The sequence below is a fragment of the Olea europaea genome, chromosome 18 (genome assembly GCF_002742605.1).
Source record: "Olea europaea var. sylvestris chromosome 18, O_europaea_v1, whole genome shotgun sequence".
In the NCBI taxonomy this organism is placed as follows: Eukaryota; Viridiplantae; Streptophyta; class Magnoliopsida; order Lamiales; family Oleaceae; genus Olea; species Olea europaea.
Window position 1 is genome coordinate 21,329,685 of NC_036254.1, and position 18,091 is coordinate 21,347,775.

At 31.3% G+C, this 18,091-nt stretch overlaps 1 protein-coding gene across 1 annotated transcript; it reads right to left on the reverse strand.

The window, feature by feature from the left end:
• Positions 1-6,412: 6,412 nt before the first annotated feature.
• LOC111367770 (protein ENHANCED DISEASE RESISTANCE 2-like) lies at positions 6,413-18,091 on the reverse strand. Its single transcript, XM_022988820.1, has 22 exons — positions 17,722-18,091; positions 17,044-17,118; positions 16,055-16,108; positions 14,970-15,035; positions 13,122-13,225; positions 12,185-12,252; positions 11,985-12,101; positions 11,835-11,875; positions 11,629-11,729; positions 10,503-10,598; positions 9,935-9,999; positions 9,769-9,840; positions 9,458-9,613; positions 8,395-8,624; positions 8,278-8,317; positions 8,026-8,177; positions 7,826-7,927; positions 7,616-7,660; positions 7,387-7,527; positions 7,181-7,276; positions 6,953-7,054; positions 6,413-6,766 (listed from the first exon to the last, which is right to left on the reverse strand). Exons 1-22 carry the CDS (start codon positions 17,863-17,865, stop codon positions 6,644-6,646), a joined length of 2,190 nt encoding a protein of 729 aa, XP_022844588.1. The 5' UTR covers positions 17,866-18,091; the 3' UTR covers positions 6,413-6,643.

The following is an 18,091-nucleotide window of genomic DNA, read 5'->3' on the forward strand; positions in this document are numbered from 1 at the left end:
GATTGTAAAGAAAGACAACAACGAGCAAAGATTATAAAAGAAAATAATAAAAGAAATTCTAATAGAACTATTTAGACATTTTTTTAGCAATAGACCTTTAGTAGAAGAGACAATAGAAATATACTTACATATTCTTGGTCGTAGTGATTTAAAGTGCAGACTTTTTAAAATGAATTAATTAAGTGTAGAAAATCTTACCAAATTAGTAGACTTTCTCTAGGAAGTATTTATTGGTAGGAAGAAATTTGTATTTCAAAACGTGTAAAAAATTTTAGAGAAAGAGTTTATTAACAAGTCCTCTTCATATTTATTAGAAAAAGAAATTTTTGAAAAACAAGTCATTTTCATATTAATTAAAGAAAAAAATTTCAAACTTTTGGTAGGAAGGTAGGAAGATATACATAGAATTGGCATCCCAGAATTAGAATTCAAAGATTTATGTAGAATTGGTATCCCAGAATTAGAATTGGTATCAGAGCCTATAACAGTCAGAAATTATATAGTTTATGAAAAGAATCGATTATTTAAATTAAGAAATTTTAGGAAACTATAAAAGAAAAGATAACTTAGAAGCAACTTCTCTAATCTGTAATTTTGATAATAAATTTAGACATACTTTACATAGTGAAGATAAACAGTTAAATAGTATTGTAGACTTGTAAATTTAGGAGAAAATTTAGAAAGGAATAATTCAAATAAAAGAATAGAAATTTTATTAGAAAATATAAATAAAAATATAAAGATTTTAGAAACTAATCTAGAATGTATTTAAAATCAAAATACCGAAATATTAAAAGGAAAATCTAATAATATAGGAGAAATGAAATCTAGTCCTAACCTAGAAAAATTGGAAAGCGTAGTTAAAGCATTAGAAAAAGAAAAGTCGATAGATAATAGACAAGATTTAGATAATATAATAAATAAACTAGAAAAACTAGATTTAGGTAAAACTAAAGAACTTAGTAGATTTAAGAAAACTAAGTGGATCTATACATAATGAATAAAGGAAAACAAATCATAGCCAGTAGTAGTAAATTAGTAAATAATCATTTATTAAGAACATTAAATAGAAAAACGGAATTTGAAACAAGACTAGAATCTTTAATAGATATAGAAGAACAAATAGAAATGTTTAGACAGAATAAACTGAAATTAGTAAAAGCTTTAGACATATATAAAAAAGGAAATTCATTTAGCAAATCTTAAATATATCAGCATTATGGAGAAAGATATGTTTCCTGTACACATGAAGATGAATTTGTATCTTTAGATTTAATAGAAAAAAAATCTTATAAAATCGTTAATAAAAATCTTCAACATACTCATTTAGGATTAATATAATAGGAGTAAAAGGACTTCATAGAGAAAATTTAGGAGCTAAAGTATTAGTATGTTTATATGATAGCAGATTCACTGATATATAACAAGGATTATTAGGAAGCATAGAATTAGATATGAATAATAAAGGCGGAATAATATTTTTTACACCAGACTATTTAGTTAGAAAAAAAATCTATAAAGATATTAAAATAGGAATAAAAAGTAAAGGATATCAAATGAAAAGAGATGAGGATAATTTATTAATTTGCACAGGATTCATAGGAAGACTTGGTGAAAATAGTACTACTAATTATAAATTAGAAAATAATCAAATAATTATACTATTAGGACAAAAAGATATAAAAACTATCACAGCAAAGAAATTCTCTTCAAAAACATATGCAGGATTAGACTGGAACTTAGGAAATTTTCTACAAAAACCAATATTAGTAACAGAAAATAATATTATGTACAAAAATAGTAATGGAACTTTAAGTATTAGATTTGGAAATTATAATTATCAAGTAGAACAGACACATCATAATGAAGAAGAAAATGAAGGAGAATGTGGATATTTTGAAATAGAAGACCAGGAAAGTGAAGACGAAATTAGTGCTTTAGATGAAAAAAGTGAAGAAGATGAAAGCGAGGACGATGAAAATGAATTTGGATAAATAGATATAGAATATTACAGAAATTTTAGAAAAACTAGAGAAATAGAAACTAGAATGTTAATAGAAAAAGATCAAGTAGATATAGAAACCAAGATGGAAGAAAATAGCAAGAGAGCTAAAAGGGAAACAGATCAAGAATTTGGAAAAAGAAAAAACCCATGAATACAGAATACGATATAGGAGATAAATATCATTTTTCCCCTGCAAGAGACTTTGAATGGACTGATAAAACATATAAAAGCTTAGAAAAAAGACAAACAGAAGAAGGATGTAATTTACCATTAGCAAGTGATAGAGGATTAATCTTAGAATTAAATAATTGTAAACCACAAGACAGACCTAATACTATAACCAAATGAAAAAATTCTGTAATTAGTGCATATAACAGTGTGCCTATACAAGTGACTGTAGAAGAAATGTGGGCTTATTTAGAAATTTATTTAGGAAAGACTGCTTTAGATGTATACGTTACAGCAAAAAGACTAAAATCAGATGAAATTAAATTAAGAATAGCTGGAGGAGATAATCGAAATTTTAAAAGATTTATTAGAGAATTAATTGTAGGATCTGATCTCAGTAGAGATAACACTTATGAACAAAATAAAGTTTTAGAAGACTTAGAAAAATTAAGTATTAGTAATATAAAATACATACAACTATTTTTGTTAGATTTTGAAAGATTAGCAAGCGCAGAAAAATTAGTATTAGATTACCCTATACTTGAAAGATTATATAAAAAGATATCACCACTGTGGAATGATAAAATTAGAAAAGATGTGGAGTCAAATCCAACAAGGGAAATAACTATAAGTACCACTATAAAATTTATAACTGATAAATTGAAAGAATATTGTGTAGAAAAAGTAGCTAGAAAGCAAATAAAGAAATTAAATTATTCTTTTTGCTCAGATTTATATACACCACAGACATATGATTACACAAGAAGAAAGAAAAAATTGTATAAAAAAGATAAAAAAAAAAAACCAAAAATATAAAAAGCAATATCAAAATAAAAAGAAATATAATATTAGACCAAGTAGGACATACTATAAAAATAATAGACCCAATTAAAATATATATGTTAAAAAATCAAAAACTAAAAAAAACTGGAAATGTTATATTTGTGGAGACCATAGACATTTTGCTAACAAATGCCCAAATAAATATAAAAATAAACAAAATGCAGCTAAATCTATGATAATTGAAGAAATACAATCTAACATAATAGAATTATCTGATAATGAATCTTGCAACTCAGTATATAATATTTACACAGATGAAAAGTTAGATAATTTAGAAATAACAAGTAATTCTGAAGACAGTTATTATAGTTTAGAAGAACTAGATTTTTCAATTTTAGATATAAAGATGATGAATGTAGAACAAGAATGTATCCATGAATGGATTAAAGGACAATGATCAATGATGGATAAAAGTAAAATATGCATAATATATCCAGGACACAAAAATAGAAATCAGTGTAAGAATTGTCTAGAAATTCAATGTAATAATTGTTTAGTTATTAAAGAAAAATAAATAAATAATAATAATAATAATAATAATAATAATAATAATAATAATAATAATAAAGATTATAGTGAAAGTATAGAAAGAATGAAAAATAAAATATTAGATACAAATAATAGAATAGATAAAATACACGAAACATTAGGAGAAATACAATACAGGATCAGAAATCTAGAAACAAAAGGAAAACAGTCTATAGATAATTACACAGAAAATAATTATTTGGAAACAGAAAATCAGGAAGAAATAATTTGTCAAATATCTAGAATAAAGACAACAAAAGTATCAGAATACCTATAGAAGTACAGATAAACAAAATAATAAAATTAAATTTGATAGCATTAATAGATACAGGTTGTACATTTAATATAATAAAAAAAGATTTAGTACCAAAAGATTGTAGACAGAAATTAGAATATGAAATAAAAGGAAGTCAAATGGACGGTAGTGAAATGGGATTCGAAGAGAGACTTTTTGATGATTGTAAGATTAAATTCCAAGAAAGACAATATAGTTTAACGACTATATTAGTTAGCGCATTGATAAAAGATGAATTTATTATAGGAATAAAATTCTTGCTTAGTAGAAACGAAAGTTTAACAATTACCCCTGATATTATAATTGTTGGAAAAGACACCTCTATTATTGATATTATAGAATTATCAGAGTTGTGAGCTAAGTGTGGTGGACCCTTACAATCAGAACTAGACCTAGAAATTGAAGAAAATCTAGAAAACTTAGAATTTTTAGATAATTTATCTTTAGAAACTTTAAAAACATATTTTATACCAAGAAATAAAGAATTAATAATTTTTAACAAGACATCTTCTAAGATAGATAATATAGACAAAATTTTAGAATTAGTTACAAAGATTCAAATAATAGGAGAAGACCTTATAAAACATTGTCATAAAAATAAAATAGAAGCTAAATTAGAAATAATAAATGAAAACATAAAAATTAGAACAGCAGAAATAAAGCATACGAATCAAGATATAGAAGATTTTAGCATACGGATTAAAGAATTATTAAATTTAAAAGTAATAAGACCGTCTAGCAGTCAACACAAATCAGCAGCCTTTATGGTTAGAAATCGTAGTGAAATAAAAAGAGGAAAAGCAAGAATGATTATAAACTATAAAAGATTAAACGATAATACTGTAGAAGACGGATATAAGATATCTGATAAGGATATACTAATAAATAAAATACAAAATAGCAAGATATTTTCTAAATTTGATTGTAAATCAGGATTTTGGCAAATAAAAATGACAAAAAAAATATATTCTTTGTACAGCTTTTACTACTCTATTAAGATACTTTGAATGGTTAGTCATGCCTTTTAGATTAAAAAATGCACCCTCTATTTTTCAAAGAAAGATTGATTGTATATTTAATTCTCTTCCATTTGTTTGTATATATATATGTGTGTGTGTGTGTGTGTGTGTGTGTGTGTGTAAATGATATTCTAGTACATGGTAAAAACTATAAAGAACATATAAAACATCTAGAGATAACCTTGAATAAATTTATAGAAAATGGTTTAATTATAAGTAAAAAGAAAATGAAAATAAATAAACAAAAAATTGAATTTTTAGGAATAATTTTAGGAGAGGGAAAGATTCAGTTACAACCACATATATAGTACAGACAATTTTACAATTTTCAGACAGAATTGAAGAAACAAAGAAATTACAAGCCTTTTTAGGAATATTAAATTATGCTAGACATTTTATTAAAATTTTAGAAAGGAAAGTAGAACCACTGTATAGTAAATTATCTAGTAAAGGACAGAAATATTTTAATCAATCAGATATAGAACTAATTAAAAAGATAAAAACGAAAGTTAAAAATTCACCGCCATTAGAATTACCATTAGATAATGAATATAAAATAATAGAAATAGATGGATGTGAATTAGGATGGGGAGGATTTTATATTCCAAACCAAATAAATATAGTAATAAAAAAGAGAAAAAAAAATTGTAGATATGCTAGCAGAAAATACAAGATAAAATAATAATATTTAACTAGTTTAGATTACGAAATAATGGCCATCATACATAGTATAGAAAGCTTTAAACACTGAATTTACAATTAGGACAGATTGTGAAGCTATAGACAAATTTATTAAAAAGACAAATTTTGATAAGATAAGACATAAAAGATGGTTAAAATTATATGAGATATTAAGCAGCTATAAAATTAATATATAACATATTGACGGAAAAAAGTATCGTTAATGTCATTATTTTTAATTTATTATGAATAGATTTTAAAAATATATAACTTCCTCCTCCTTCTAAATGCCAATAATTATTTATTTTTCTTAATTTAATGTCCATGATCTCTAGGACTCTAATACCAATTAGGGGTGCTACTTTGAGCGAACAAAAATCAAATAAATCAAAAAAATATGTAAAAAAAATCTATCAAAATTCAAATAATATTTAATTTTAGGGATTAAAATGGAAGATTTCAATATTATAGTAACTTATTATACAATATTCAAAAAGAGGGATATTTTAGATATTTTTATTTGATAAATTGATCAAAGGTCATTTTGGAAAATTGACCTCTTTGTGTAGGTCTTTTCCTCATATTTCCCAAATAAATATGAGTTTTGCTACATGTAAACCGGGGTTGACATTCCAATGTACACTCCCCTCATATGGGGCATCATGAGATTTTTTTTATTGTCATGGGGTTCATCCCCTCATGTAAGGGGAGTGTACACCGAAATCTCAACCCCGACGTACAAATAGCACTTTCCAATAAATATACTGAACATATAAAAACTCCACATTTACCACCCCCATCTTTCACTGCCAAGTCAGCTCCAGAGTAGGGTTGGCAGCTCAAATTAAAGCCATGAAATAGGTAGCTGGTAAATTAAAATTGGAACGGTCAAAGAACTCAATTTCATAGGAATGTTGATGCTGTATACGTAAAAATTTAACTACAAAAGTTACACTAGTTCCGATACTTGAGTGACCAGAAGACGTAAAATCCACGCCCAAATTTTACATGCACGAAAGGAATATGCCAAGAAAAATTAGATCTTTACATTGGAGAGAGAGAATTGATGGATAGAAGATACATATTTAAGGTGAACATATCACATTATGATTTGCTAGGCTCTGCTGATTCTGATTCTAGTACGGGGACAATAGCAGATGATAGTTCTAAATGAGAAACTCGGACGGCACCAATAAGCCTCTCTGGCAACTCATCAGTCGTGCAAGCCTGATAAATTCGATAAAAATAAAATAAAAAAAAATAAAATCAAAGCATTTTACAAGCTCTTCGTTGATCAACCAATTTTTTCTTTTGAAAGTTAAATGGAGAATCGAATTATGTATAAACTCCATTCGTGTATATTGAATTGTATAAAACTTCTTTTGAGATATCATGGATTAGGACGTAAAATACCTGTACAAGAAACGCCATGTCTACAACAAGGGTTGTAATTACGCCAATGACCAGCCCCAAGACTCCATTTGCCACGGTTGAAGAACCAATATCAACGTCAATCTACAGAAAAGTAAAACACCATAAGGAATTCGGGGCATCAGACAAAGCATTGCTACGGTTGAACCCTTGTACAAAAGCAGACTTGAATGATTCGATAGATTAGGATGAACATAAATGAATAGTTACTTCCAAATATTTGGGACCACGGATATAGTTGCAATCTACTGCTTTTCCCAGTAAACATGGGGTGCTTCCAACACTCTGACGTACAATCCAAGAGCCCTAAATGATTCACAAATGTAATTTATAGTCCAGTGCCAGACATAATAAAGTTGAGAAGAAAAAGTGACGGGGAGCAAATTTTGATAGAGGGGAGACGAGCAGAAATTTACCTTGGGCACTGACGGAATAAGCTTCAGTCTACTATTGCGGAACTCATCGTCCCCATCAACAAATCTTTGTAAAAGAGATCCAGATATTAGTTCCTTTGTCACGAAATAGAAAACCATGCTATAATGTGTTGATCCAGGTACCTTGAGGGAGGAAGGCAAATGTTATCAAGTCTCTTCAAACCCAATAGACACTGAACTAGAATTGAAATTGAATAGACTATCAACTTACTTGCAAATTAAAAACAATTGTGAAAAGTCCTTTATTTGATGCAACCTGCAATAGAAAAATAGACACAAGGTTATTAATTATAAGACATTCACTGTAAAATAATTGACAAACTAATTGAAATGTGAATGTGTATTATGACAGTTTAGAGTAGACAGACGACCAGCTAAACAGATTAATTGAAAAATAAATGTTGCTGCTAGAGAAACTTACTTGTACTGCACAACCACGTCGTCGGGCAACATGATCCATTCGCTTTGTATCTTTGAACCAGTCTACTGCAACAAGATCCAGAAGATGTTTACCTGCAGGAATCTTCAAAAATATGTTTCCAAATCAATATAAGACAGAAGCAAACAATATTAGGCAGGTAAAAACCATGTATATGCAATAAACAAGATGAAATTGAATACCTTGGACTTGTCATAGCAAAAGCTCTTACTACGAACTCTGAAGTTGTTTCCATTAGATAATGTCCAGCAGTCACGGCTCTTATCATTGTCATCTCGGCGAAGGTTGCCCAAGAAAATGGACAAGTCAATTCGGTCTTTAGGTTCTTCATAGGCTTCATGTGGTACACATCATCGTAAGTAGAAATTTTAATTTATAAAAGCTATTAAGGTTTTAAGGCAAAACAATGAAACAGAAAATAAAGCAATATCTACCAGCTCTCTTGTCTTCAACCTCTACTGTCAATGGCAATGCCTGCAAAACATCCCACGAAAAGATAACAAAAACCAAAAACCCAGAGAAATTATGAAAAGCATATGTACAACACAAACCTCTTCATCAGCACATTGAAAATCTTCATCATCATCAGAGTATTCATCCATCAATACAGCATTTTTATTGGCAGCTTGTATTTGATCTAGGGAAGGACTGCGATGAACAGAAGACAAGTTGAGTTTGTGACTCCTTTTTGAAGAACCGGAAGCTGATGTCATATTAACCATAACAGGAATTCTAGGAGCAGTAGTCCTTTCATCAGTTTGGGAAAAGTATTCACGTAATCCTGTAACCAAAAAAAAAAAAAGAGAGAGAGAGAGAAAACTATAAATATCGTTGAAACTTTACTTGGAACATCGAACTGGATGTTAGAAACAAAATTTGACAGCAATGATATGCAACAGCATTACCCTTATCTCACTTTCAGGCACTCCATAAGTCAAATATAATTTTAAAAAAAAAAAAAAGGAAGGAAATTTGCAACAGAATAAATTAAGCAAACAGTCAGTGTGGACAAGCTTGGAACACAATAACAAATAGCTTCATTCAGTCGTTATTTACACTCAGTCACCAAGCTAATTCACATATTCTACTTGCCTCGACAAAAAACTAGCAGCATTAAATAATGACGTAAAGCAGCACTACACAAGATAATGAAGAGTTAGCATACCATGGATATATAGAAATATGTGTTGGTCTAATCCTCTTTTGATTAACATATTTGAGAGATAAGACCAAACTAAAAGGTCTTAGACAAGTCCTTTAAACACCAAACATGAAAAACACTACAAAAGAATCCATGTGACTGACCACAAAGTCTCTAAGGAATTAGGTTGAGCAGTTGGTGGTTGTTATTGAAGTGATTCTGAAACATCATTGTATTTATTATCCAGGTCAACTTGGGGAATTTGAACATGGGATCTAATAGCCCCAGGTCCAACCTTCACCTTTCTTATGATACACCCAGGCATTTTATGCAGAATTGGTTAACAAGATGCACAATATGGGAGAACATATGGGTGAAGGGAAGACCACGGAATATATAAACAAGAATACAACACAAGATTAAATCCAATTACTCCAATAATTCTAACAATATAATTTTATGTAAGACCTCACCAGCAACACTATTTAGTATTTGAAGTAGACAATGATGCTGAAATGTTGAAATATAACCCACTCCCCACCCTTTCAGATCAATCTGCATAAGATGCTGAACCCGTGTTCTCGGTTTCCCGTTACGTGGTTTCAGAGGCGAAATATTATACCCTCCACCTGAAAAAAATTAGGAAAAGGTCTTTTGTCATGGCTATGGAACATAAGTGGAGATTTTCACAATAATTCCATTTATCTATAAACCAAAGCATAGAAAAATATCCTCAAGAAACTAATATGCAATTTCAACCAGCAGCCAAGGGAAGTGAATGTACTCTCAATATGAGCTCGTACAAATCCCGGTTGTGGACCGCAATTCTCATGCTGCCTAGAACGGAATAACACGACTGCACAAGGCAAGGATAAAACAAGGATAATCATGTATTAAAAGAGACTGAAGTGCAAAATAATAAAACAAGGGAAGGGCCTCAAAACATATACCATAACTCCCATCATCATTTCGACGCCAATAGCGCACATAGCAGAGATCGCGGGGCCAAACAACCCTGTAATACCATGCAATAAATTTATGCTCTTTTGGTGATAAAAACAATCTAATAGAAGACATCATGTGATTATAATCAATAAACTAGAAGTATCTATACAACTCTCTTGATGATTGACAACCAAGGTGCACACCTCAATCAGTCAAATGTAGTCCAAGCAGTTGAGCTATATCTTTCCATGATGAAAAATCTAAACATATTTTAGTTCAATTCCTATGAATTAATAGAACAGAACAAACTATGAGAGGAAGCAAAATTTTTGCAAAGCAAAGTCAAAGTTTGAGGGCATTAAAAGCGAATGGGGCAAAAAAGAGAAGAAAAATGTTCCATCTAGAGTTGTGATTCCATGGCGCAATAAAAGAATGTAAAAGCAGCCACATAACTATAACATTCCGTACATTGATGTCATATCAATGTCAAGAATAATAACACTCGGACAGCGCATATGAACAACATTAAAAGAACGCAAATAACTAGTTAATGCCAAAAGAAAAAGACATTACATCGGGAACCAGTCTAATTGAAGCCTGTGATATAATATTGCTGTATGTCCATCAACTTCCTCAACTAAGCTACCATACTGAAAACTGCAATCCCACCTGCATAAATAATATTGTTCAAATGAATGTGGAACGAAGAGAAACATAATATTATAAATTTTGTCTAGCAAATTTTTAATTTGGCAAAGATATTTTAAATCCAAGAGAAAAATGAATCAGTGCTATATGGCCAATGATTAAGAGCTCAGGCTAATAAATAACAATCAAAGCAAAGAAAAACAAACCAAGAATTCAATAAAGCCAAGATAGCAAATAAGTCTAATAACAGCAAGGGCAAAAACTACTTTTGTTATTCAGAGCTCCCTGAAGTTTTTTCTTCCAGAGAAAGTTCTTTTTAACCGTGCTTTAGCACTGCCCACATCACCATAATTCAGACTCTTGCAGAACAAATAACCATATCTGAACCTCCAAAACCACCATGCTAAAGACTGAAATACCCAAACGTGACCATAAGTTTTTACTCTCATCCTTCTGTTATATGCTTTTATAAATAACCAATCTAGTTTAATGTTCCAGCGTTTAATGCTTAAGTAACATAATTGCATCACAAAGTTGCATGTAATTACAGAGGAGCACAAATGGCTTTGGAAAGCACTGATACTTTCAACTTCAGACGAAATTTAATCAAGTAAAGATGATATTTTGAATACTGAATTATCATGGTTACTTCAAGCAGTAGTTCAATTTTAGTATACCCTATTCAGGTCAGTCATCAATGTGAAATGAAATTTCATGACGTGCAACACGGAATAATGCCCTTCATTAGCTTATATGTATGGTTTACTTTTAGAGATTTAACATTTCAATGACAACAATTAAAAGTATTGAATGCATCCGTTAAAGGTTATAGCATCAGCATAGTTACAGAAACAACAAAAAGATATATGTCTCAGAGAATTAGTAGTGCAGAGCGGATAGGACAAGATTCAGAATCTAGTAGATCTCCAAATGTATTAGGAATGAAAAACTCAACAAGATTCTCCACACAGTGTTCTATATTCACATGCTAAGACAAGCACCAGGACGAGAATTTTGAACTGAATCTTGAGTCAACAATAAAAGCACCTACTCAAACCGTGTTGCATCCATGCTCATTACTAGCTCAAAAATTTCTTCACAGGTAGCCTCCACGACTCCAACAGCTTTCATTGCTCTACTACAGCTCTTTGGCTACATGAATAGATTTACGTAAAGAATATACCCTACAACATCCTGCACCTTAGCTAAATCATACATGCATCATTCTGATAAAAACATAGATATAAATTTCCTTACAAGAAAATCTACTTCAAGGAGCTCCTCAAAAATCCGAAGTCCTACAAACTCACATAAAGAAAATGTTTATCCAAGAGATATGCCATATTATCCCATGACCCACTGCTGTGAGTTTCATATGATTACGAAAGCTAGGAACTTTTGACACACCATTTTGGCACTGAAGAAGGCGCCAATGCTTCCTCGCAAATGCCTGATTGTTAGAGTTCTGATTTACCAACTCTGAATCCAATTCCTTAGTCCAGTCAAAAACTGACTCAGGGGGGCCTGCCACATGAAAATTGGTGACAGCATTTCAGTTAACCTAACCAAAAATTCAAGGAAGACAAGACAAGGAAATTGTCAAAGACCATTTCCAATTGTAGTTCTGCGCAATAAATTTGAATTAGAATCATCTTCATCTTCTGCAGCACTAAACCTGCAGCCATCAGAAAAAATACAAGACTCAAACTTGAGCTGATCAAACAATACAAATTATAGAACCTATGGAAGTGTTAAGCCAATACATGAATTGAATATAATAACTTGGTAACAAGTCGCCATAAAGTATTTTTCATCCATGTATGGTAACATAAAAGTGGTAGGAGAATGGAATTTGTTAGAATGAGGAGCAATTTAGATTATGATGAATAATACAATTAATGACCAAACTAGCTTACTTAGCATTTAGAGGTATTACTCCAATTTCATTATATACTATTCAATACTGAATTCACAAAGACAAATTTCACTTAATTTTATGTCATGAAAGAAGTAGCATTAGTATCGATGTATTTTATAACATCTAAAATATACCAGTATAAATAATTAAATACGGTAAGAAGTGTCATCTTGTCTACCAACAAATATCTTTTATAAATTAAGGATCTACTATATGAATCATTTTTTGCCACATATCCAGACTACACTCATACAAGCTTGAAGCCTTCAATCCCAAAATCTTTAATGCAAGTTCCTGCCAAATTCTATCTTGCTCTCTTATACAACTGAAACCCATATGAGGTCACTCTCTATAAAGCTTCCAACCATGAATCCTAGTGGCCAACAAGAAACCTGCCCCATTAACAAGTACATCCCCCATTCAATATCCCAATCTAAAAAGATTGGATGAATAGAAAAATGTCATCATGGTCCATTTTGAACACATTCTTGTGATGCAATTCAATTCCATGTAATCTTTTTCCGCCTACCTCACGCTATTTGCCGGGGCCAGCTTCAGCGGAAAATTCTCACTGAAAATCATTAAAACACCTACCCTATGAGGCACACAGCAAAAAAAGTACTTACTGACTTTCATTATCTGACGATGAACCATTCCTCCCATTATCCATTCCAGATTTATATTCAAATGATTGGAATTTGTTACCATTAGCAGCTTGTGACTCTTGTTGCTGCATGTCATTAGCATGTAATTGGTTAATTGCCAAATCGATACACACAATCAATTAAAACTACATTGATAAGGTATGCATGAATGAATCATTATCTTAGATGATGATACGATTATGAATGTTCAAGGGCCAAAAACAGAACAGGGGTGGACATAGGGGGCAGACCTGAGCTCCAGCCAAGATACAAAGTAAACTGTAAAAAAATTTATGCACAAGCCCAGCCTAAAAATCCATTTTGGCCTAACAACCTTAGTCCCAGGCCAACCCCAATGTCCAATTGCCCAAATTTAGATAAAACTCCACAATAATTACATATTCATTTCATTCACATTCACGCAACACGAAAAGCTCGTTACCAAATCAGGTATTTTATTTCATGGATGTCTGATTGGTTTAGGTTCACTTATAATTAAATAAGTAAATTTTATAATAAATATATTTTATTGATTAAGCCCCCTGATTGATTTCAATAAAAAGCAGCTATTTCTCACAATCTCATACTTTGCAAACAGTGATTTTACGATAATATTAATGTTCAGAAAGAATCTGACCATCGCAGATTTTGACAATCCCTATTATACGTAATAATCAATTACCAAATGCACCCTCACCTTGAAAATATTTTATATACCTTTATAATTCACAAAGGGCAAAACAGTCATTAGGGGCAAAGACAGAAATGAATAGATGGGATGCCTGCTACAGTCCTTGTCATAATTGTCTATTTAAAAACTTAATTAGTTGGAGAGGGCATAACTTAATTAATTGGAAAGGGCCACTCATATCCCCAAAAGAATCAATTTTTCTCCTAAAATCGAGCCTAGATAAGGCCAAAGCTAAAAATAAATGATTATTATATCAGTAAGATATGCTACATGTTTGGCTAAGCTTAAAAGTAACTTAAATTTTTGTTTCTATATATGTTTTCATATATTACTCATACATACTAATAAGTAAACAATTTGCTTATTTTCACCACAAAATAGATGTTATTATCAAAATAAGTAACTTACCCTATATTTAATTTAGAACTTATTTATAAATTTATCTAGTTATAGATATATTGAAGTGAGCCAAATGTGGACGTGACATAAATCCAATTTCTTTAGACCCTCGATATTCCTGGTCCCCACTTCAGGTGAGATTAGAATGTGTTGATATAAAAGATTAATGCCCACATCACATAGTATTTTAAGAACATTGATGTACAATCATGTAATTTTGATTGTGTTTTGGCCAAAATTTCCAATTGTTTGGAATGACCGGTATTCAAAGTTCTTTGGGACTTTGTATCCATTAGGAGTACTCAATAGGTATTTTGTTAGGTTTTGATTGGTGGGTGTATATCCTTTGCAGCCTATCATGCTTCCACCATTTTATATTTCCTGAAAAGGGTGTCGATTTCCTATTTGACAAGGAAAGAAACGAAGATCTAGTAGGACATCTTAGGATTTGGCACCTACATATGTACTTGCTTGAGTATTTGACCCACTTTGTCATGAGTATCATGAGTTCAGCCAAGTTAGATCCCATGTGATGTACAGAATCTCTTATCGTGTGAGTTCATTGAAAAAAAAAAATCTATTTCAGCCCACTCCAATATTTTTTTCTAGCTCCACCCCTGAGAACAAGTATATTTCAAACTCCCATTGACACAACAATTGTAGAAGACAAATCCTCAATAAATATCAAGAAAGCAGTATAGACATAATAAAACACCGAGAAGTGATTATGTTAAGGAAACCTGATCGATGGCAGATTCAATTTTTTCTTTCCAAATGAGTGCCTCCTGAATGTTGAAAGCTGCCATCTGGAACAAGGTATATTGTAAATATATGAAAATCTCACAGCAGTCAGCAAACAATATATCGTGATTAGAACAGCAACCAGACTTAACAGAGGTGCTGCCAACAGAAAACCAGTGCCAATCATTTAAACATGATTCAGACGTTACAATATTTCTATTTTAGTATCCATTCGCCATTAGTCCTCACTCAATTTCATTAATTTTTTTAGGATGCCAAAACTGGCACAACAAGCTCTTCTTTCCTAGTTTCTAAGATCAAGTATTCACATGTCTAGAGTGTTGCATGTCATTCTAGAGGTGCTGCCAACAGAAAACCAGTGCCAATCATTTAAACATGATTCAGACGTTACAATATTTCTATTTTAGTATCCATTCGCCATTAGTCCTCACTCAATTTCATTAATTTTTTTAGGATGCCAAAACTGGCACAACAAGCTCTTCTTTCCTAGTTTCTAAGATCAAGTATTCACATGTCTAGAGTGTTGCATGTCATTCCTCCTTTGAGGAAGTGCATGGTGATATAGCAAACCCAGACTTAGTGAGTGAACATTGCATGATAGGTGTCCCTGACAGGTCATATACCTTTTCATGTTCCAAATAGACATTTTTGGGCATTCCACCCCCCACCCCCGCAAAAAAACTAAAATAAATAAATAATAAATAAGAAAAAAATAAAAGAAAAAATGAGGGTTGAACCACTAAGAGAAAAAGCAATCCGAGGAAAGAGAAAATCCAAAGAAAATAACAAATTATCAAATCTAAAGAGACAGAACAACGGGTCCATTTGATTATAACGTCCATTAAAAAGATTTAATCCAATCAACACCAATGACCTTTAAGGATTAATGCAATAGATTATTGCATTATGAAGCAAAGGATCCTCTTATTTCTTCTAAAACTGATACGGAAAGGACAACTCTTGCGATATTGTAAGATCAAAGATCAAAAATTCCATGAACATCCAAAATGGTCAAGATACCAACAAGAACAGTTAATATCTTATATGTGCAAATATCACGCACCGTAATTCGATGGTACTTCTCTTTTTTGTTGTAAACGGACAAAACATAAACCATCTGCCAGAAAAGACAGAACAGGTCAAACAAGAACATGATAGAAGAAAACATGGCTCAACTGCTTCGATTATGAAATATGTTCACAGCATATCAAAACTCTGATCGCCAGCTACTGTCAACATAAGGTCCTTTTTAGAAGAGATATTGTACAATCAAATATCATCAGTTTGGTGTATGCATGCCCAAGAACATGATTCTCAAAAGCCCAAGGATCTGGAGCTAACACAACATCCTTCACCCATTTTACAGTAAAAATAACTAAACGTCGACAATATCATATAACCATTAGCCAAGGAATATTTTAGACAGAGTCCCAGAAAATCTAACCCGGCCTATACACAATTGTATTGGCTGTTACCAAACATGCTGTGACCAATCATACTCCTTTAACGAGTCAAGCAAGTTAATTAACTTCCAGATTGCTCAACTTAAATGGAAGTTCGAAGACCTTAAATCATATTATGAACCATCCAGGGCTCAAATACAAGTTCTGTATCGGATTAAAAGATCTCTAGGTAGCCATATATATATTCTGATTGATGAAATAAGATGAATGAGTTTTAAGATATCCAACTCCTTGTAAATTTTCCTGCACTTACTTTGATCTTTACCCAATCCTATCTAGCATGGTTTTTAAATTCAAAGAAAAAGTTCCTGATTATTTTAACGGATTAAAAGAGGGGCGTGTAATTTGCATAAATTAATGTTAGGGTAAAAATAGTCTATCAAAATAATTCTTCATAGCTAAAATCACAGAAGCAGTGATAAATTAAGTAGAGTTTACAAAAATGCACGGATGCTCAACACTTCGACAGTTGCAATCAAGGATAGGACAGCATTGATGATTCCAGGATTTACTGGATCAAATCTCAAAATAGCATTAAATACAACACAAAGTCCAGAATGGAAAAGTTCAAATATTGGTAGTTGCTTACATGTCCATGATGAGTTTTCAGTCCTCGATCCTCCATCCTACAATTGCCATCTATAAGAAATGTCTTGATCGGTACCTTGTCATATACAGAATGTTGCATCAGAAGTCAATATCAATCAATCTTACTAATAATCTTATTCGACCAATGTTAAAACTTGGGATCCATCTTAATAAGATTAACCTTATTAAGTGTAGAAGTCCAAGATCTTTATAAATTGATATTTATTTCGGTATTAAAACGATGTGGGATAACAAATCCCTTAGTAGGCCCCCTCAAGATAGTGGCTCATTTGAGCAGACCAATTTTGAAATTCATGGGATGTCTCTGGTACCATATTAAGACTTGGGATCCATCTTAATAAAATCAATCTTATTAATTGGAGAAGTTCAAGATCTTTATAAATTGGTATTTATTTCGGTATTAAACCGATGTGGGATAATACATCCTTAATAAGCAGCAAGCTGAAAAGCCAAATGTCAATAAGATCCTATAATTCCTTTTGCATTTGATTTGCATCATAAGAAACGTAATAATTTTTTTTCAAATAAAAAATGCACTTATATTGCAGAGAAAAGAAACATCACATAGTTTAACTTATGATCTCTAATTCCACAGCAAAACGGTTAAAATAAAAATATAATGTCTACCAAAACAAAATTGAAATTTCAATGTACTCACCACATTGTCTTGAGGCTTCTTCTTGTAATAGGCCAGTAATCGAGTTTCAAGCACAAAATATCGCATGTGAATAAATGATCTCCCAATCTTCCTCCTCCCATATCTTACCATCCATCCTTCATAAACCACCTTCGAATTCGACATCTCCCCCTAATTCTCAACCTCAAATTTCAATCAACAAATGTATATTCCAATTCAAAAATCGAAACACAGCAACACAAATACCCCCCAAAAAAGCCCAAAAACCTCCAGAATCTCAGAATAGTAACTCGAACTCAATCAATAAGTTCAAGAAGAAGGAAATATAAGAATAAAAAGCGATGATCTTTCAAAAACAATGAAATCAAAAAATGCAGATCCTTCAGATTGA